Source organism: Passer domesticus, chromosome 5, assembly GCF_036417665.1.
Source record: "Passer domesticus isolate bPasDom1 chromosome 5, bPasDom1.hap1, whole genome shotgun sequence".
In the NCBI taxonomy this organism is placed as follows: Eukaryota; Metazoa; Chordata; class Aves; order Passeriformes; family Passeridae; genus Passer; species Passer domesticus.
This window is the reverse complement of record NC_087478.1, coordinates 48,597,438-48,619,461: the sequence shown is the minus strand read 5'-3', so window position 1 is coordinate 48,619,461 and position 22,024 is coordinate 48,597,438. Positions and strand designations below refer to the sequence as shown.

General features: G+C 47.3%; 1 protein-coding gene and 1 long non-coding RNA gene across 5 annotated transcripts; one reads left to right on the top strand and one right to left on the bottom strand.

The window, feature by feature from the left end:
• Positions 1-286: 286 nt before the first annotated feature.
• CBX7 (chromobox 7) lies at positions 287-17,117 on the bottom strand. Of its 4 annotated transcripts, none has more exons than XM_064420205.1 (6): positions 16,896-17,117; positions 14,722-14,765; positions 10,665-10,730; positions 10,074-10,140; positions 9,137-9,473; positions 287-7,139 (listed from the first exon to the last, which is right to left on the bottom strand). In XM_064420205.1, exons 1-6 carry the CDS (start codon positions 17,094-17,096, stop codon positions 6,991-6,993), a joined length of 864 nt encoding a protein of 287 aa, XP_064276275.1. In that variant the 5' UTR covers positions 17,097-17,117; the 3' UTR covers positions 287-6,990. The 4 variants fall into 4 exon arrangements, with proteins under 4 accessions (XP_064276275.1, XP_064276276.1, XP_064276278.1 ...); XM_064420206.1 differs by having other exon boundaries at positions 287-7,136; XM_064420208.1 differs by lacking the exon at positions 16,896-17,117 and adding an exon at positions 16,063-16,275.
• On the top strand, positions 17,116-21,598 carry LOC135300596 (uncharacterized). Its single transcript, XR_010362411.1, has 2 exons — positions 17,116-17,530; positions 19,203-21,598. It is a non-coding gene; the product is annotated as an uncharacterized LOC135300596 (long non-coding RNA).
• The last annotated feature ends 426 nt before the right edge of the window (positions 21,599-22,024 follow it).

The following is a 22,024-nucleotide window of genomic DNA, read 5'->3' as shown; positions in this document are numbered from 1 at the left end:
CCAGGTCACCCCTGGACAGCTCTAACTTACCCAGTGGGTTAAAAATTAATAAAAACTTGACCTCCTCCAATCAAAGTAACGAGTAATGTCAGAAGCAGCCTTTTACAGGCTCCATTCTTCATCAGTCCTTCTTTACTGATCTTCCCCATGCACACAGGCATGTTTTCCATTCTTTTTCCAGCTGCACTGCATGTTTATACACCAATAGTTGTGACTGTTGGAAAACAATTTAGCTATAGAATTCAAAGAAAGGGGGGGTAAATGACCACACAAACATACCATGAGGTAAATGTCAGTTCTCATATTTAATATTTTAATAATTTTGTTTGCAACATTTACCACATAAATCATCTAAATAAATAGATGCTGTACAGTCTCTTATCCATATCAGTACAAAAATAAAACCACACTTTGTGTCAAATTATACTTGAGCCTGCCCTCCCTTTGCTATTACAATCTCCTTTTACAGCACATACTTGCTCAGAAAAGGCATTATACTCTGATTGGTTTGTTTGGAATTGGTCTACTCCCTATTTCCCCCCCTCCCCAAATACATTCAATTAGTCTGTACAAAAGCTAGAAGCTCATTCTGTGCAAAAGGAAGCTTTCTGTGTGCAAAGACTCCAATACTCTAGCGTGCTGACGGGAACAACAGCAACAACTGAAGAGACAGGAACAAAAAGAATCAGGAACCCTCCCCTCTAACTGACCCCACTGTCCCCCATCTTCCCCCTGCAACAGAAAGGGAGCACACCAAATCAGGTGAGTCAGTGTGCAAAAGCGTTCTAAGGATGTGCGTCCGCTGAGGGAAAAGGCTGGTGCTGAAAACCCAGCGAGAGATCTGGGGTGATGACCCCCATGCTGTAGAGCTGACTAGGTGAGGGAAAAGGGCTCTCTGCCCTAAACCTGCTCAAAAGGTTCTTGAGATACACAGAACAAAAGCTTCATCTAAATTATTTTAGCTCTTTTGTTGCTGATCTGTTGGAGATGAGGTGAGGAAACAGCCTCTGGAAAAATCCAGCAGCTACTGAAGACAGCTCCTGGTTCACCCTCCCTTCCTCTTCCCCACTCCCTGCAGATGGACAGACATCTCCTCGTTCCTCAACTAAGCTAATAAGGTGCAATTTTTCAGACAGGAAACTCTATAAAAATGTCTCCAGAGCTGGAAGAAACAAACATTGTTCCAGACTAGGACCACTCACTGAAACTCAACTTCATTTTTCCCTTTCCTCGATCAAAGGAGGTGGGGAGGGAGGAAGCCAACCTGTGCCCCAAAGGCAAGCGAAGGATTTAGCAGGTCTCCTCTTCTCCTTTAGGGAACCCTCTGCTCCTGGCATGGTGCAGTACACTCTCCCCCGTGGGAGGGAGGCAAAGGGCTGGGTGGCAGCTCTGGAAAAATGAGAAGGAGCAGCCAGCGGCCTGAAACAGATACATCTTTTGCTTTGCAAATGCCACTTTTAGACAGACGATAAGGAGTACTTAGCACTCCTAGTGCTTTGCATTTCCAAAGTGCTTCAAAACATACTTCAGATTTAAAAGCAAAAAAAAAAGCTGCTTAACATTTTGACAGATTTGCAAAAAGCTTCTTTGTGCTGACACTACATTTTCTGGTTAAAAACCAACAATAATAATAAAAAAAAGATTTTCCACATCCTCCTCCTCCTCCAAAATTCCCCTCCCAGCCAAAACTTTGATATCCCAGTAATGAGATAAACTGTGATGGAGGTTCCAATTCTTAGGAATTCTACCCCATCCCAACTTTGTAGCAATCCACAGCAGCCCCAAATGCTCTCATCACAGTTAATTAGGGATCATCTCCTGCACGTTCCCTTCACTTCAAGAAGTTAAGAGGGAAAGAGGTGGAAGGGAAAAAGGGGTCATCACTACAGCAAGTGCTAGTTACAGGAAAGGATTTGAAGGTTCTGAATTCCATTTTAAGTGATTGCTTCTCTCTCCTTCCAATTGTCCTGGGGCTGTTTTATAAGCCTTCCTATCTTGACCACCTTTGTGTGTGCAGTTCAGGTGGTTTGACACCCAGAAGCTCACACTTTCTCTGCAAAGACAGTAAGTTCAGGCACAGGACATATGTTGATCATAAGCTACTATCTCAAAACAAGTTTATCATGCCCTTGGGGAAAACCTTTACAACAGGCATGGCAAAAGCAATGTGTTCCAATGCTATACATTTTCATGTAGCAATTACCCTATGCAAGTTGTCAACGTACACATCTCCCTTGCATTCCCAAATGGCAGAAGACTGAGACATAAATGCAGCACTCCCCTCTTTGCAGGCCCATTCAGAACTCACAGATGCAAGGGATCAGTTTCACTACAAGTTCTTTGCTTATAACACACCTTCTCTCTCAGCTGCCAGCTGACCCAAAAGCCCCTCCTCAACCACCTAGTGAGAGCAGTTCTGAGGCAACTCTGTCCCTCCCCTCTCCTCCCAGTATTTGTCTCTATTATTTTCCCAGAAAGGCCCACCACCCTCTTCTTCCTAGGCTGCAGGTAAGCCAGGGAGGAACAGAAGATGGGTAGATACCAATTCGCTGTAGAAAAGGAGGTTTTTGTACTTTCCCTACTTCTGAAAACAAAAGCTCAAAGCTTGAGAGGAGAGGAAGAGGTGGAGAGGTGGTGGCAGACTTTGCTTTGCTTAATACATAGATGTGGCTGGCAGCCCCCACTGCCTTCCACACCCCGGCCTCTGTTGTGGCTACCTTGGAGGGACTTGCCTGAGCTACCCTGCTTAGTTTTGACCTGTGTGAGGCCTCCCTTCTCTATTGCAGTGAAACCATCAAGCAGCACTAGCTGGCGTACAGCATGAAACAGTACTGGGACCGAGGGCCCCCTGTGAGGTGAACAAACAATTTTATACATCCAGTCACAAAACACCAGAAGAACAATTCTGGACAGTTTCACAACACTAATAACAAAAAAAGCCATTCATTTCTCAATAAGCTTCTCTATGTCTGAGCTCTGACATAAACAAGAGTCAATTCACTAACAAATTTGGGCTTATTTTGGCAAATGGAACTGTTTTTGAGTGTTCTCACAACAATATCCTGGTCTTGCTTTGAAAAAAAATAAGATAAAGAGGAAAAAAAAATCACCTTAGTCTGACTTCACAAGCAGAAGGGCCCCTGAGCAAATGCAAGACAATAAGGAGCATGCAGGAGGCTACTTAATGCCACTATTTACGTGTTAAAACTTGCTGTTCCAAGGCATCACTTGTATATCAGAGCAATAACATCTAGTTTATAACCATCCAGGAACAGAGGCAGCTCTTTCCACGTAGATTTTTTTTTTAAACACAGTGTTAACAAAAAAGGCTTTCCAGTCTCATGAAGTCCCTCAGGTCTATCACACATACAGTGAATTCACTGCAAGATCTATGAAATAAACACTTCTGTCTCCCAACACTGCTGGTATATTTTCACATGGAAACAGTTCTAAGAATGACTATTAGAGCAGTTCTCTGAGAAGGTTGTTTCTTGTGTACAGTTCAGTAATTTCCACTGGCTGAAGTTTATTTTTCTTGTTTACAGCCATGGAGCCAAACAAGGTATGGGAGAGTTAGCCCATTTCTATTCTCGGCTTATGCTTCAAATAGAATTATTAAACTCAGCTTCAGCTGGATGCTATTTTGGCTCTTCTAATCAAACGGAATGCTTAACAAAGATCCAAACACAGCATCTGATTTTAATGATATGTTAGCACAGGAGGTCCCAATTCAACTGCCAGGTTTTGGGTTGAACTGGCAGGTGGACAGTACTGGGGAGAAGAGACAAACCCAGACAACCTGTCTTTCCATCACTAGTAAAACCCTCTCCACACCTGCAGAAGTGGAATAAAGCTAATTTTAAAGTCCCTGAAAACCAGCTCTACCAAGGAAGTTTACAGTGATATGTCAGCAGACAATGTGGAACAGAGCCACATTTTAAAAAGATCAGGAGAAAAATCTTCTTGAAAAGTTCTTTGAGATAAACAAGAATTCATGAATGTCAAAAAAGAAAGTCCACGCCAACGAAGTAACTGCTTAGTTTCCTACCACAAACTCCTCTTCACACCCTCCCCTCCAAACCCACGCACATGCAGCTTGTTGTGTCTTAACCCCATTATGGTGAGCTCCTCATTGACACAAAGCAGCATGGCAGCCAGGTATTTTGTTCTACACTTTGTGTAGCAAGATGATTAGTCACCAGCAGAACACTAGATAGCCTGATCCAAAAAAATGATTAAGATATGAAGCTGTGGGTGGATCTTCTTTGAAAGACCACCACAGGTCTTTGAAAACTCCACTTCAAGAGAAAGAAAATACGTTTAAAGAAAAATGCCAAAACAAAGTGTTGAGAAGTGTCAGGTGAAGAGTGGAGAGAAAAGCAGAGGATGGAAATCTAGTTTATTAGGACAAGCTCTTTCCTGCTGCAGGATTGATACTGCTTCCAATGTCAGCCAAAGCCAGGAACTTAGTAAATAGGAAGCTTTTTTTGGTGCATTTGTACACTGAGATGAAGACATGACAAAGGCAGCAGTTGCTGCATTAGAATAAAGAAAACAGATCCTAAAAATGCCATGAAGATTTAGCAGGATGAGCTGCAGTTCAAGACTCTTTTAAAAATAAGCTAAAACCCTATGCTTTTGCAACCATCACTACCTGACCTGCTCCAACCCACAAGAGTGGACTGGGCCACGTGGTGTGTCCACTGGTCACAACAAAAGAGAGATGCAGGTATTCAGCATATTTGGCAGGTGTCAGGAAGAGGGGGTGTGTGGGTGATGGTAACAACACCGTCTGACCCCACATCCTGCAAAAAAGGGTGCAACTCCAGACACAGGAGCCTCGCTCTGGACACCCACGTTCAACAAACATCCTGCGCCTGCATGCTTACCTCATCAGCTTGCCCTTGCTAGCTATTGCAAGCTTCTTTCCCACTCACTCTTCCTCCCACCACATAATTCCCCCCACCCCAGCTTCCACTTCTCACCCTCTCAGATTTCTCCACAATAAAACTCCCATCGTACTTCTTTGACAGACAAAAGGTCAGTCCAGAAATTCAAGATCTTCCCAGCGATCCTGAATCTGCTCTGACGGCATGAAAGACAGACCTGCTCCAACAGCTCTGAGATGGAAGGGGAAATCCTAAATCTACACTGAGTTGCCATATTCTAAATGAGGTAAATGCTTCTGGTAAAAACCCATAGTGGCAGTCCAAGTACTTCATAGATATTCCAAGATAGTCCAAGTAGATATTTGGAGGACCAGAAACCCTAGAGCTCCCAAATTCTGCAGGCCAGGAGTCAAGCCCCTCAAACAAACACATTGAGGATTTCCACAGGTGTCTTTACCTCAGAGCTAAGAAGGCCCATGGCTTCGTTTTGAATAAATACAGCAGATAAGAGATGCTTCAGGTGGGGTGGAGTAAGGAAACATAATATTTGAGGACAGTAATCATGACAGTAGCCAATGTCACCCTGCAGCACTCTGACCTGCAATTCCCACTTTAGACTACCTCAATTTTCTTGCTTTCTGTTGGAAAAGGTCTGTATTTAAAAAATTAAGTTACTTAAATAAAATTTGCTTTTAAAAATGGAAGAGTACATGCATGTGCAAGAACAGATGCTATGCTAAACTACCAACTCAAAATACAGCAATTCTTCAAAAACCTCAAAGTGTCACAGGCAGTCCAGCACAAGGCATTTTTAGTGCAAGATCAGACGGGTCTATTGAAATGCAGACCACTTTCCTTGGCAAAGATTTTTAAGCCTTCCAAGGGGAAGTTCCTATCAGTAAAGTAGTACAGGATCACAGATACTGTGAGGATACTGGAGTCATGGAAGAGTATCACTCAGGCAGCACAATCCAAGAATTCTCATTACTAAGAATCAGGAATTTTTCCCCTCCTCAGATCTAATACATGCCTTCCCCACATGTTTATTTTGGATCTCTCTATGGGATCCAAGAACAGAATTTGCTACTAATCAAGGTCCATTTCTAGCTCAGTTCTGTCCAATTCCTGTGTCCTGGACCTGTGCCAGTATCTTGGATATCTCTGTAGTACCAGGCAATGCTTCAGTTGTCCTATTAGTCCCTCCTCCCAGGGGAGAGGAGTCAGTTTTCAACGAACTTATTACCACAGATTCAGGGCAGGATTTGTTATTAATACTGAATTTGGCAAAGGGTAAGAAGACCCCGCTTTCCATAACGCATTCCTCACTTGCAGAGCCAAGCCTGCAAATCCTGTTTAGCATATAGAGAATGGTATGTCTCAACTATGCTGGCTTTCTGAGCTTTTAATGAGGGCAAATTGAATTTGTGTTGCCAGTTTGGATTTCAGAGATGCACTGCAGTCTTTCCGCATGATCAACAATCAAAGGGAGAAAGCTCTGCTGTCTATATGGACCCACGCTGCAAAGACTGACTTACCACAGACAGGCAAAGTACGCTTCTGAAGTCCTGACAGCAGGCCACAGGGAAAACAGCACTGGAGAGAAAGTCTGAACAGGCTGCAGTTATCTACACAGGTAGGATGCATCGCCTCTCACTGCTGCAGGAAGAGAGGGAGGAGGAAGGTGGGAAGAGCAATGTACAGAGATGTATCTTTATCCAAGGGATATCAATTGCAGAACAAGGCGGCAGGCTAGAGATCCAGCTCTCTTTCCACCTCCACATGCCCTCTCCCCACAAATGCAGCTGCTGCCACTTAACAGGATAAAAGGCGAATTGTTCAGCTTGCTGCTTTCACATCAAGGAGGGGAGTCTTTGCCAGGGAAAGGGCTGTCAGTTTTTCAGCTGGACAAAGCAATGACAAATACATACCCCCTACACTGCCATTTTTTGCGTATCTGAAAGGGGAAAAGGAGAAATAAAAAGGGTCTCTGTAAACATTTTAAGAGGAGACATTTTGAATGTTTTTCTCTTAAGGGATAACGTAAGCCTTCCCTAGCCCCACCCTAAAAGCACTGGTTTTGGGGAGCACTGCAAACAGAGATTCAGAACTGCGCACTCCGGTCTCGAAAGAAGCCCTCAGCCACTTGTGCTTCTCTGAAAGTGACGGTGATGGAGTTTGCCGTGATGTCTGTCACTGTCACTTCGCTGGGGGGCACAGTGGGGATCCAAGGGAGACTGGCCTCCACTTCTGCTGCAGGAAGAAAGGCACATAAGAGCATGTTAGTGAAACAGAGAAGGTGAGGGAGAAGAAAGGAGGAAGGGGAGAGGGAAAGGAAGGATGGAAAAAGGTTCTCCCTTCTGACAAACCATAGGTGAAATCAGCCTGTACTGAATCTGTAACTACAGAGCAAGAAAGAACATGTGCAAGCCCTACCCTAGAGGCTAAGGGAAAATGGAGAATCAGGTGTCCAGATACATAGTAGTATCACAGCAGCCTACACAGAGGTCAAAAGACCCTGTAAAACCACTGAGTTCATCTAGCCATCCACAATTCCCCCACATCCCTCATCCCATCTCAGCCCCTAATTTGGTTTTCTGTCAGCAAAGCACACTCACCCTGGTTTGAGCTCACTGTATTCTAAACACCCTACCCTGCTGAAAAGGCAAAAATTAAAATCTCTTACATACACTCTCCAGATACTCCTAGGGGAGTCAAAGGGAGACAAAATGGAGTACAAATGCCTTATACTGCACCTGCAACACAGTCTAGGTGTGATGCTCTCAAAAATCCCTCAGTAGTGCTCCATGGAGAAGCTGCTCTTCCTTTCTTATATGCCTCCTTTGCTCCCAGACAGCTCCATACAAGAAACCCAAGCACCCCTGCACTTTCTCACTGTCAGCCCCTCTGCCACCCAAAGGCTCACTGCCCCACAGCCCCCAGAGACTGCCACATAAAAAGAGAGGAAGGAAAACTTTCTTACCCTCTCCCTGTCACTCTACCTGTCCACTCTGTACCTTGCTGTCCCAACCTGAGCAAAGAACGAGACCCCCTTTAGAGTGTATTTCCTGCCTTCTGTCTCAAACACCAGGGGTATCTACTTTCCCCCAGAAAGAGTCCAATTCCCCCTAACAGTAACTGGGATTCCACACAGGCCGTATGTCAAGGGGAGAACAAAAACAGTTTTATAATTCTGTAGTGCCACTCACTCTTCTGGTCCCCAAGTCCCTTAATGCCACATGCTTCTGGGGAGAACAGCCCCACACATTTCCTCACTGCCAGGATGTAACACTGGGTTCCTCTGTGCTACTCCCATTGCTGCCTCCCTGGATTGTGAGCACCATTCCAGTCTCTCTCACAAAGGAGGGAACAGCACTGATTCCCAGAATACAGCCCTCTCCCTAAGATCCTGCCTAATCCAGCCTGGCTAACAGCTACTCCTAGCAAGGAGTAACAGGATTCCCTTAGCTACTACAAGCAGCACAAGCCCCAGTTTTCCACTCCTCAGGAAAGCTACGCCTTCAGAAGCTCTAATAATGCAGGAATAGAGTTTCCCTGGTAACTGAGAGCAACACACACATCCCACAACCCTCCTGCACAAGACACTGGTATCTTTCCCCAAAATGCCAAATGTGCTTGGACATCTCCCATGCCTACACTCATGCTGCCTACTCAGTGGGATCAGGTAGGAGTTACCATCCTCACCATCCTCACTTCATCTTTCTCCCTTTCTCACATAGCTCTGTAGCAAGAGGCTTTAGAGGGGTGTGGAGAGGAAAGGGAAGGAGGGGGCAGGGAGTATATTGTGAGTTCCTAGCAGAATTCCTGTATGCTTCTTAAAGCAACACTATGAGAAGAGTGCCACTGTCCAAGCTTGTCCACGGCCACCAAAAGTTCTTTGAGCCAAGCAGCAGGCTGAGCACATGTGGATAATTTGGACAGAGGCAGAGTTCATCTGTCACACTTGGGTGTCACCTCTGCTGGGAGGAAATTTTAAGAGGAGGAAAACTTCTGCACATTTTCTAACATTGGGAGGGGTATCAGGGATGTAAGACTACATAGAGCCAACAGGACCCCCCCAAAAAAATTAATTAATCTGTCCTCTTCAAACGAAAAAGAAACCTGCAAACAAGAGGGACATGCTATGGCCCTGACCTAAACCACAATCCCAGGAGGATGTAACCAAGGTGGAAGGATGCAGAACATCCTTCACATGCCCCAGAACTTCACCAAAGGGTGACTAGCTTTACCTTCTTTGCTGGTGTTCTGCGTGGCCTCCCAGTCCTCAGGGCTCTGCCTGGCCTCTAGGCCCACTGCATCATTCAGGAAGAACTCATGCCTGCAGTTTCGGTTCTCCAGACTCGCCATGCGCGGGAACTTCTTCCGTGACAGTCGAAGGTACTTCTGGTTTTTGCGTTGCTTCCGGAGAGAGAATGGCAGGACTGCACCCCCAGTCTTCTCGGGGAACTCTGCCTGCCCTGTCTTGGCCCCTGGCAGGCTACTGTCTCCTCCAAACCTCCGTGCAAGAGAGAAGCACAGCTTCTCCTTTCCCTTGTGAGCACTCCTCAAGTCCATGCCATACAGCCGCTGCCAAGACACCAACGCAGCAAGGGTCAGAGCAGACATCTGATCATGCAGTGAGGGCTCCCCACTGGGAACCAGGAAAATATTCTTTGCTCAGTCTCCGAACCTCTAGATGAGCTAGGATAAGGTGTGCTGCTTCTACAAGACTGTTTCTCTCCCCTCTTCAACTGCCTTCTAAGCTCTTCCTAACATCTGCTTCCTAGGATTGGCTGCTTTGCTTGGCAACAGTAAAAGCATGCTGAAACTCCACTTCCAGCTATGGGCTACCTTTGACTTGATGGAAAATCCAAGTTCAACATGAAATTAAAAGAACACACAAACCAGGTAACCTGAAGCTACCCAGGCCCACATTTTGTAAAATCCTAGTTCAGAGAGAAAGAGCTGTTGTTTTATTTTGTTTTCCTTTTTTAAAGACAAATTAGCTAGCTCTTCAGCTAACAGGTTAAAACTATCTGCCTAAACACTGATTTCATGTTATTATGTTAACTTGTTGCCTCCAGTTTTGTCCATGCAACAGCAAACAGACAGTTTCCACCTCTTTGAGAGCAGGGGAGCAGCACAGCAGCTGAGGAGTTAGAAATACACAGAAGAGCAAGAGGCTACCTGCAGCAGGAGGCGCTTTGGTTTGGGGCCTCTTTTCCTGTACCCTGATGCACGGTCTCTCTCTTCCCTGTGAAAGAGGAATACAAATCAAACTGAGTACTAAATACCACAGCACAAAACCTACTTGGGACTTCAATCTTTTGCAGCATAGCTCCCTCCATTTCATTCAATAAAACCCAATGGTGACCAGTGTGAGCTTGGAAAACATCCCAGAATTGCTTCCTGTAGGAGTGAAACCCTTGCAATAGGGGAATTTCTCTGACACAGCTAATCAAGGATGGGTTAGAGAAACTTCCCATCTCACATCACTCCAGTCCAGCACTGGACATGATTAAAACCTGACTCTGATTGTTCTCTGGCTCAGTGCTGCCTGTTCTTGGCCTCAATTCCTGAACAGTGCCAAGCAAAGCTGCTTTAACCCTGTCTTCTCCATCTCAATCAACACCAGGGTACAAAAATCAAGCAGGATTCATTGCTATACATCTCATCTTTGACTGAAGTAGGGACAACAGGGGCACTTTATGCATACAATGAAATAAAGACACCATTTCTTTTCCTGTGTCCGGGGAGAGAAAGAACATGTGTCCTTACTTTTCTTCATAAGCCACTACCAGGCGAGGATCCAAGATATGATCCTCTGGCTCCCATGTGCTGTATCTGAAGAAAAACATAAGGAATAAAAAGTAAACAATATTTTAATGAAACATTCTCTCTGCAGGCCTGCTACCAGTGTGCTGCAGCCCTGGATACTGTCTTCACAAGGGTCGGTGGGGCCTGCCACAACATTGCGAGAGCTCTGAGGAATCCCAGCCATTCCCTCCCCAGCTTCCCACAGACACCACCTCCCCTTCCCAAAACAGGCAGGGCCAAGCATCAAGCAGCTCTTTGTAGGAAAACGGGGAAGGCTTTCCTCCCCAGGGCCCCTCCACACTGTGTGCAAAGCCTGGGCAGACACTCACAAACTGTTTTTAAGTCCATGCCTAAACAGGTCTCATCTGCAGCACTCCCTCAAATCCCACAAACCCCGTGGAACAATGAGGCACAGTCTGATACATCTTTCTGAAAAATAGGTCTCTCTTAATTTAGAGTGCTCGAAGAGTAAGTACGCTTTCTTACCTGCATTATTAATTACTTCTAATCACTGAAGCTGAAAGGATTAATTTAAGAATTTAATTTTTTCCACTGATGCCGTTCAACCAAACATGTTGGGAGCTGGGCCCTGGGGCAAGCTGATGGCCACTTGCCAAGGCCTCCTGCTCCTGCTCGGCTCCCCCTACAGGTTGTTCCTGTCGAGTGGAACTCATCCATACCAAGTACCCCAACCGCACTGCGGGCAGGGCCACTGACACTGCCCTGAATGGGCTCCCTGCTCCCAAAGTAGCCTGGGAACAGTCACTCACTGTGCCAGCTCCCTCCTCGACAGCCAGACAGCTGTGACAGGAATCAGATGCTCAGGAAAGAACTGAACCCACCTAGCAGGCAACTCCAAAACTGGTTCCCAAAGAGCACAGATGCACTTAGCACTAGGGAGAAGCAGGAAAAAGCTCCCACTGTGGAAGCTGAAAGAATCACAGAGTGGTCCTTGGGGCATGTTTACTTCTTAGGGGTCATGCTTGCCCAGAAAAGGTGAGTGTTGTCTCTCTACCATACAAACTCTAAGGCAAGAAAGCAAATCTGAATCCTCAAACGCCTCAGAACCCTAACTTTCCTGAAATGTGAGATCCAGGCCTGGAGGCAGAGCTCATCCCAGGCCCTGGGGAGGAGGACCAGAGAGGAGTCACATGCAGGTGCAAAGGGGTGCATTTGTATCTGTGCCTTTAAACAGCAAGAAAGCATTTTAGGATGTTTACATTTCTGGATGAAGCACAGATTGCGTGTTAGGACACGGGGTACATGGGGTACACAAGGGAGGTGGTTTGGGAATGCTTTCCCCTTTTATCTCTTCATTAGAGAGAAGAAAAATACTGTAATACAGGAACAATACTGGAGGATGGGTCTAGAAATTAAAATAAAATTCTTTTACAAAAGAGAGAAATAAAAATATAACATTCAGATATCCCAAGGTACATTGCACATCAGAGAGTTAAGGACAGACATGTCTTCATAACCAGCTGATCCCTCCCTCTCTCCCTCCCTCCTTTGCTCATGCCTCCTGCAGCAACCTGACTGTGAGCCGTCAAAGCCAAGACACTGTTTGAAAAGAGGAAGGTTTCCTCCCAGCTGCAGGAATTCTGGCACTCATCCTACAAATTTAAGAAAAATAACACCACAAGGGGGAAAAAAAGTCATTGGATTGCTTTTCATAGGCAGGAGAAGAAAAGGCATTTGCTTAGAAAAAACACCCTGGTGGGTGTTGCCTTCTTCTCTGCAGCTCAGATTCTGGCTTCGCTGCAGTGGCAAAACACTGCATATAAAAAAAACCCATGGTCGAGTTTGCCACGCGCGCGCGCACACGGAGCTTTCTATATGGGTACACACAGCCCGGGCTGCAGCAAACTGCAGAGAGCAGGCACTCTGGAAAACACAGATCATATGATCTTCCTTCCCCCTCCTTCTACTCCTCCTCTTCCCCCTCCTTTTAACTCCAACACAAGTTGTAAACAAGCTTGTAGCTAGAATCAGATTGTCACTGCTCCATTCCCCGACTCCAGCAGTGCAAACCATAAATCTGAGGTGTAGGGCATGAATAAGAATTTTTTATTAAGAAGAGGGGGGAAAAAAGTGAAATATGAATTGCACGTGAAAGCAGTAAACTACTGACCTATCCTTATTCTCTTCATGATACTTTCAATGGGAATGATGGGACAATAGGTACAGAGATTACAAAAAGCAATGCAACAAGGTTGGAAATTAAGGAAGGGAACGATGTGGAATGAGGAAACAGACACAAAGATACAAACAGCTTGTGGTGCTGCATGCCAACAGGGGTATAAGCATGTTTAGAAACAAGGCACAGAGACTGCTAGTGGGATGAAAGTGACACTGATGCTCTGAGCATCCCGAGTTTAAGTAATTCAAACCACTGAGGCAACAGTTAAAGTGGAGGAAGGAAAAAAAACAATCAACAGTCTTCAGACTTGGAGTCTGGGGGAAGAGGGAAGACGCTTGGACATGCCATACATCAAAATAAGAGAACTCTGACATCAACTTGCACCCAGGGGAACTGTGCTTTAAATTCCCAAAAGTCTTTCTGTCTCCCCCAGTATTCCAAGGCACAGGACAAGGAAAGGCAGCAGTTAAGAACAAGGCTTGCTCTGTCCAAGAAGCATTACACCATGCCTCAGCCCACCTTCTTGGCAAGGGACTTTACAAGAGAAGGACTTCAATGCGTTTGTTGAAAGGAGAATGGGATAAACATCAGTATTCTGGCCAAGAGGGGATGAGGTCTTGCAGGCACCAAATAGATATCCCACCCTCTATCAGGGATTAAGTAAGACTTGGCTATTTGAGGCTGAAGCAGTCCAACAAGTGACCCAAGCTACATGGCAGCTGGTGCTCAACAAGTGCACGAGTTACACTCTGATAGCAGAACTCTCAAGAATAAAATCACCCTCTCCCACCACCACCAGAGAGGGGAAGCTGCTTACCTTCACACACGGCCTATAATCGTAAGGATTAGGCACCCAAGAAGACGTTTCAGCCTCTTGGATACCAGGTACAGCCTGACAGAACCATCCTGGGGGGCCCCACTTTGCAGCTGCGAGGATGAACCCGTACCAAGCAGCTCCCTTTGCTTAGCAACACGCGGAGCAACTGCGTGTGCAGCACTGCTGTGCCCACACGCATTGTGTGTGTACACACACGGGCACCAACAGAAAAGCAAAGACAGGGCCCCAGATGGGCTGGCCAGGAGGCTGCTCTACTAGACTGCTAGCTGACATAGTAATATTCTCCAGTTGCCTAATCCTTTTAATCTCAAAGCATTTCACAGACTGCTTAAGCACAGAGAAATTGCTCTTCTTCAGGAGCAGCTGCATTTTAATGAGAGAAGTGTCTGTAAACAGTGCACAGCAATGCTGAAAAAAACCCAAACTTTTCTTCCTTTTTGCAACGGAGCAGCCAAAGCAAAAGCAGAAAAGGCACTCAAAGTAACAGGAGGTTTCAGACAAGGAAATGAAGGCATGGCGGTAATTTTCAAGGGACAAAGATCACCTGCATTTGGCTACAATCAATAAATCTGAAACATTGCCCCTTTCCGTTGGTGAATTGCAGAGGGGAAGCAGTAGGAGAGGAAGACAAGACCATCAACACGTTTTCTATTTTAAAAGACTGCAGACAGCTCTAAAAATAAAGTGGGGTCCTCTTGGTGCTGACTCAGAAAAGCAGGAGCCATTCCAAGTTCAGAAGAATCTGGGTTCTTTGTTGAACTCAAAAGGAATTTAAAAACATTTGTATCTAGAAAGTATCTCAATGAAATATTTCAGTGATGGCAAAACCCAGTCAGAATAGACTGGCACGCAGTTTGTATTCCTTAGCTGCCAATTCACAAACAGATTTGGGTTTGGTTTGTGGCTCTTTGGTTTTGTTTATTGTTGTTGAAATGAGGGACAAGCCATTACCCATTATGAATGAAATGCTCAATTGCAGAGACACAGTGCAAGCTATTAAGGAATATCAAAGAAAAAACAGACAAGTAAACACAACTTACTTTGGGGGCCATCCTTTCCACTTCACCAAGTATTCTACTTTACCCTGAGGGTGGAAAAAGGCAGAAGAAAACAGGTGAACTATGGAACCAAATATGGGCTACAGTGCAAGATGCAACCAATCAATAGACAGAACTCTGTAGTGAAAAATCTTGTTTCCCATCACTTTATTTTCAAAACATAGCCACTTCCCCATTCAGCTACACTTGCTATACATTTTTCTCCAAAAATTGGGCACACAGGGGTGTTTAAGCACGCTTGTATTACCATCAGCTTGGAGCATAAGCAGAAGGCTTGCAGGCAGAGCACTAAAAGCCAACCAGAGAGCAAGACTGAACCATTCACACACGCACAGGCAAACCTACGAGAAGTCAGCACACATAAATGCAGGAAGGAGATGTACGCCAGGAGCAAATGTCAGATGAATTTTTTTTTAAGCAGAGAGAAGAAACGCGGTATATCAGAACCTATGAAGCATCTCTGGCATGTTTTTTTCCATTTGCTACACGTTCTACTCAAACACTCTTCCATCCATCACAGGCACTCATCCTTTCGACCCAAGCAATCAGCAGCTCACAGCTGAAGTTCAGAGCTTTTTTTTCCCACTCTGAGATTAAAAAAAAAAAAAAAAGGTGTAGTGATTGGAAACTGCATTCAAAGGCTCTGCAAGCAACACGAACAACTATCAAAATATTTAATGTTATACTAAGAGGTTTGTTAAGCGCTGCCCAAAACATGGCAAAGGCCTTGTGCATGCAGGACGACCACTCTCCAAGAGCCGCTGCTGCAGCCACAGACACCTTCACAGGAGAGCAGAGCAAGGGAAGCGCTCGGGAACTTGAGGCAGAGAAGCACTTTCATTTTCCTCTTGGGGGGGTTCATCGGCTCCCCAGGGTTGGAAAACACTGCCCTATAAGGAACTTTCCACCGGAGGATCTCTACACACTGCATGCTTACAGGTTAATCCTTGCAACACTCTGCGGGGACGGGAGCGCTCCCACGGCTGGGGAAACTGAGTCACGGGAGCTTTCCCGAGCGCGCTCCGGTTTGGGCTCTCCCGTTTGGTGTCACCAGCACTCACCCTGCGGAGAGGCCGAACCCCAGCAGCGACAGCCCCCCCTCGGCCCCGCACGGGAACACGTGTGTCCCCCGCCGCCAGCCCGGGCAGGTGCCGGTGCCTCCCCGCGGCTGTGAGGGGACGGGGACCGGGGGACAGCGACGGGGACCGGGCGGCCGCGCGGGCGCCCACCGCGCCTCCCCCTTCCCGGTGCGCGGCGGGAGGGGCCGGGGGTGTCCCGGTGCGCTCCCCCCGCCCCGCCCCGCTCCGCTCCGCCGCTGCCCACCTTCCGCACGCGCTTCTTGCGGATGCTCTCCACGGCGAACACCTGCTCGCCGATGGCCGACAGCTCCATGCGGCGGGCGGGCGGGCGGGCGGCGGCGGGCCGAGGCTGTGCCGGTGGCGGCCGTTCCCCGCCGCTCCCCCTCACACGCCCCCTCGCGCGCGGCCGCGCCCCCGCCGCCGCTTTAGAACCTGCGCAACGTTTTCCGCGGCGCGCGCGCGAGGGGGCGGGAGCGGGGGGTGAGAGGGGAGGGAGGGAGGGAGCGAAGGAAGGAGGCGGGAGCGGCGCCTCAGGCGGTTCCCGCCCCGGCCGCGCCGCCTCCGTCCCGCCCCCCGCCGGCGGCAGCGCCGTGAGGGAGCGCGGCCCGCCGCCGCCGAGCCGCCGCGTTCACGGGCGTTTTCCGCCCGAGCACGGCCCCCGGCGGTCGCTGCCGGCTGGGGAAGCGGCGAGCGGCGCAGCGCTGCGGCGGAGCAAAGCCAGCGGCTCCGCTGGCCGGGCAGCCGCCGCAGGTGCCTCAGCGCCAGGTGCCTGCCGCGGCCCGCCCTCAGGGGATGGGAGGCAGCCGGGAGGCGTCAATGCGCGCGGGGGAAAACAGCGACGAAAAGTCCGGGGGCCCGCAAACGATCAGAAAGTTTTACTAGTAAATTAGACACTTGGTGTGTTAGTCCCTGACCTACTGTATAAGCACACGGCGGTGGGTTTTGGAAAACGGGGTAAGATGAAAAGGAAAAGAGAAAAAATGTATTAAGTGGCATGGGGGGATGCGGGGCAAAGAAGAGAGAGAGAAAGAGAGAGAGAAATATAAAAACGCGGGAAAAGAGAGAAAGAGGGATCACCAGTCCTGGTTCCAGTGTCAGTCCGGCTGATGGGATGTCAGTCCTGGTTTCAGCGTTGATCCAGTTGATAATCCTGGTTTCAGCGTCGGTCCGGCTGCATCCTCGCGGCCGATGAGATGTCCTGGGTCCTGGGGGTGCCTGTGCGCCTCTGCCAGCGCGCAGGGGCTCTGTGAACACAGCGCACTCATCACCGCCACTCATCGTGCAGCAAGCAGGACCTCAGGCCACCTCTGCAAGGCTACTAAGGCTTTCTTGGGTGAGGCTCGGGAAAACAGGGACATCATGAGCAGGCATTCAGGTATCCAGGCTCCCTCACACACCAGTCTGCAGAAACGTGCTTTTGCTTCCCAACCACTGCTTCCAACAACAGACTGAGTTTTTTTTCTTTGAAGTCTCCTAGGAAACTTTTTACATCAGAGCAGGGACTTATTTCTACATATGCAACTACCTACTCTCCCACAAGTGTGCTCAGTTGCTGCTCTGCTGTGGCTGAATGTCACTGGGTGCAGTTTGCACGCCAAGTCTGAGACAGGACAAGCCTTGCTGTGGAAATGGCGAGCACACGGTGTGAATGTGTTAATCTCAGTCGTTTGTCCTGCACGTGCTCTTTTGCACACTACATACTGTGTCCACAGGTATGGATTGGGTGACTGGCAGAGTGCTTGCCCTTGCTGAAGCCATCTAAGGGCTCAAAGTGCACTGTCAGGGAATGCTGACCCTCGGATAATCATTAGGCAGGACTAGCAGTTTATAACAGGATTTTGGTATTTAACAGCATAGCTGTTGCCTACTCAAGACGTTTATACTATATTACAAAATAATGGTTAATAATAGTAATTAAAAAAAGCTTTGATCTTCTTTTTAGTTCTTCCTTTCTCGTATTCTGTGTCTGTGTTTCAGACAGAATAGGGAAAATATGTAAGGTAAAATTTTCTTTGTTTCTCCAAATTAAGACCTTCAGAAAAAGTAGACACAAAAGAACAGAGCATTTCTCTGAATTGCAAGGATCTGCTTGTATTCCTTTCCCCCACATTGGAATCCATTTGCTGAGGTGTCAGACTGGAAAAATGAAAAAGGAAGAAACTATGCTCCAATGATCACGTTAGAATAAAATAAAAGAAAGATTGAAACCCAACAAACTTTCAGTTATTATTATTTCAATTCTTGATAGACTTTTGTACTTCTTAGTCCAGGACGTTTACAGCTCGTTATTTAATATATGTCTCCTTAAGGCCAATAATACATATAGATATATCAACTTTGCTAATGGATACCAAAGAGGTTCTCAAAAACAAATTGACCTGCATTTTGATCACAAGCTCTAATACTCTTCTTAGAGACAGATAAAAAGAACCCCCATGCTTGGTATTATCAGTGTAATTTCCATGTGATTATTCCTGTCTTTCTTTCTGCTTTTCCCACATCAGCAACTGACCCAAGTGAAGTTTAAGCAGTATTTGCACCAGTTATGTCACAGCTTTCAGAAAAGCACTCCTTTGCCCGAAAGTACTTGTCACAAAATGCTAGAGTGCCTCACTGCCCTTGGTCTGGGGTTTGCCTTTGCCTGGGGTTTATTTTGCAACATTTTGGACGAAACATTACCTTTAAAAGCTGTTCCACCACAGTTACTTTACATTCTACTATGTTATAATGTCATTTCAGTACGGTTGTTGTTTTTTTTTTTTTTCTTTGTATTGGTAACCAAAACCCAAGCACATAAGGCAAAGATCAGGAACATTTCCCATCCTCCCACTCCATCCAAGTTCTGAATTACCGTTAAGTGAATTTTGCTAAGCCATTCGTTGGGGCTAGAAATAATTAAGACAAACAATTTAATCAATCGAGGTTTTCAGATCTTACAGCCTGTTTTAGCAGTACTTTAAAAGCCATTCTGTGATAAAAGACCTTTTCTGAAGTATATCAAGAACTAGATTACAGAAATCTTTATTGGAGTTGTTCTTGTTACCACTAATTGTACAGTCGCACTAATATATTGCAGTGAACTCCATGTGCAGAAAACCAAAGCAAATATTGAACCTTCCTTAGTACAAATTCAGAGACCCAGATCCAGGAGGCTTTAATCAAAATTCCAATTAACTTCAAAGAGTTTTACTTGAGAAAAAATTGCAAGCAGAATCTAGTACAGAAAAAAAATTACCATTTTAATTGCTGCTAGCCTGATTAAGCGATTCAGCTTTCAGTTGATACAAGCACTTACATTAACACTAAAAATTTATTAATGGTCATTTATATTCTACAAAGCCTAATCCTGCCAAAGATTTTTTTTTTTTTTTTTTTATTCCCCAGAAGACTGCAGCAAAAATCAGCATAGCTTCAAAACCACCCAGCACATCCCGAAGAAACGCTGCCTGGTGAAGCTTCAAGAAAGGACCTTGCAGCAGAAGGCAGCGCTGGCATCCCCGTGATGTCCCGGGGCTGGCAGCCCCGAGGAGCCCGACTGTCCATGCCCGAGGTGTCGCTGATCCGGCGGTGAGCCGGCCTCTCTGCTGTGTGTCTGTCCAGCAGCAGGTGGCTCTCAGCCTGCTGCCCTGCCAGCACAGCTCCGGTTCCTTTGCACGCTGCGGTTTGGGCAGGCAGCCTCCGAGCACACGGCAGGAGCGAAGAGCAGCGAGCAGGCACAGCCCGTGCTGTCCCGGCCCCGGGGAGCAGCCCCGTCTGCCCCATGGGAGCAGGGAAGGCCGCGCAGGATGCGCTGGGTACCAGCGCAGTCAAGCCCAAGGGCATTGGAAACCTACCCTGTCGCTATGCTCGCATCAATTAGTATTTTTAATGTTAGTTTCTTAAAACGCGTGGAAGGAATGCAGCCGCCCCCTGCTGCCAGCTGGCAGCTCCTCGGCTTACCCGGAGCCCTTAGCACCAGCAGCCAGCAAACAGCGTGCTTAAATCTGGGCTGCGGTGTGTTCCTCACCTGGCCCTGATCTGCTCCCAACACAAGGACTGCCCCACGCGGGATGGCCAGTGACCCCAGCCCAAAGCAGTGCCCTGCCTCCCGGTGTTACACAGCAGACACAAGGGAAACCAACGCGGCAAGTCCCCCAGCCTTGCCAAAGGACAGGGTCCTAGAGGGTGGAGGAATGATCATCTTGCCCAAGCAGAGGCCCCCCCGAGAGCTCTGGTTGAGGTCTGTCATGGTTTCTGTGTAATTTTGTTCCATCTTTTTGCCCAGCATGGGGTTTCTGCGCTCCTTACCCAGCATACAGCACAGCTGTTAACTGCAGCCTTCCATCCTCTTCAGATGTGAGCACCCAGCACTTCTCTTGAAACGTGGCCATGCCTTGGATGCACATCTGAGGCTCTTAGAGGACCATTTTAGTGGGATGGTAAGCCAGAATCCCAGACTGTGTTCCTCTCAATCCAACACAGCTGGCACTTGTCCTTTAGGCTTAGGTCAACCTGGTGGGCAGCAGTTTTCCACTGCACCCTGTGTCACAGCCAGGTGTGGCTGGGAACCACCAGGAAGGTGTTTCTTCCCAGACTTCCTTGAAGAGCTCAGCTACTTCCCAGAGCAGGTTCAGTGCAAAAAATAGCAGCTACTACAGCTGCAAATGCCACCAGAAGAGGGTTTGTTGTTTTCCTACCTTTTAAATGATAGCTCAGCAATTATTGCACAAACCCGGTAGTGTTGGTAGTCAAGGTCCTGTCCCTCCTTTGTCTTCAGACCCATAAAATCCCACCTTCTGGGAGACTGCCCCCAAACACCAGATTATTTTCTGTTTCAAGAGCAAGGGCAATATGTGTTCACTCACATATTGAACTGCTTGCTCAGTGCAAGACAAATTCAGAGTTCACTGGGCCATGGAGCAGCTATGGCACGGTGCTTTTCCTGGGCAAGATGAGATTTGTGTCCCAACCATAACTCCTGGCTGTGTGTACATGTCATCCAGCGCCTGACTCATGCAAAATTCCTAAACATGTCCTAGGGAAGGTGCTGAAACACTGATTTCTGCTTTCCAAGATAAACACTTAGCTAGAAATCAGTCTTCCTTCTCTCCAGGCCACTTTGACTGTCACAGCAAGAGGGAACCTTGCTGGTTTGGTACACAAAACACACACTTGAGATAAATTCCTCTACAGGAAGCTGTAGTAGGATTTCCATTGCTCTGAAGCCTAGACTAAAAGTGTGGGTGGGCAAGAGAAAATAAGTGCTTTTGTGGTTTGTTTTCTTTAAAAATATTTTTGTGGTTTCAATGAAATTGGGTTTTGTTGTTTCAATTAATTTGAGTTTTGTTGTTTTAGTGAAAGCCTGCCCATCTGTGGACATATGATATGTCTTTGAAAAGCCTTGGCTCCCACATGCTCTGTGGAAACTTCTTCAGCTGTTCATTGCTTAAAACTTCCAAAGACTCCCACTCTCACGTATGATCTTCTCCTGGCACCGCCTGTTTGTAGAGCATCCAGCCCTAAAAATGCTTCTTTCCACGGAGGACTATTTGCATGTGAGACAGTGTATGTCCCCTGTTCCTTCCTTTGTGAAGGGCCAGAGTGGCAGTACTCACTTCCTTCACCCCTGAAGCACTCTGAAAATTTTGAAAGATTTCAAAACCAGGTGTGGGGCTAGAGCCTGTTTCACACTTCGCTCAGGGTTCAGCATCTCTGCAGTCATGACATGACTGGCATTTGTGGTGCCAGAATCAGGCTCCCAGCCTTTACACCAAGACATGTCTGGGTTATGCCCTTGGGATGCTGAACCTGGGAGGTGCTCTCCACCCGTGCTGCAGACCTACCACACTAAACCATGCCATGCTGTGTGGGGTGGAGCAGCTGGAAGGCTGCTGCAAGGAGTGTGTTACAGTCCCTGCAGGCTGAGGAGAATGCTGAACTCAGCGCCTCCATTTCTCGGGAAGGGCTCTGACCACACTGCTGCCATTCACACACGTGCTGCCCTCTGTGACAGCACCTTTACAGGGGCCTCTGCTCTGCTGGGTGCCTGACCTGAGATCACGACAGAAGAGGTGAAGGGAGAAGGAAGAATGCAGCGCCCTAATTCCTAAGCTCCAGGGAGAGACTGAACTCCCCGCGCTGCCTGCCTGCTGCCCCAAGGCAGATCCCTGTCCTGGGTGGTGCTTTGTCCCCTGGGATGCCTCCTTGTATCAGCAGAAGCCAGAAAC

What these genes read in the sequence shown, in the direction of transcription:
- CBX7 (XM_064420205.1), bottom strand. Translation starts at nt 17,096, where the DNA reads ATGAGTGGCGGTGATGAGTGCGCTGTGTTCACAGAGCCCCTGCGCGCT. An exon ending in TGGAAAGGATGGCCCCCAAA is followed by an intron (nt 10,731 to 14,721) that starts GTAAGTTGTGTT and finishes GTTTTTCTTCAG; the next exon opens with ATACAGCACATGGGAGCCAG. An exon ending in GCAGAACACCAGCAAAGAAG is followed by an intron (nt 7,140 to 9,136) that starts GTAAAGCTAGTC and finishes TTCTTCCTGCAG; the next exon opens with CAGAAGTGGAGGCCAGTCTC.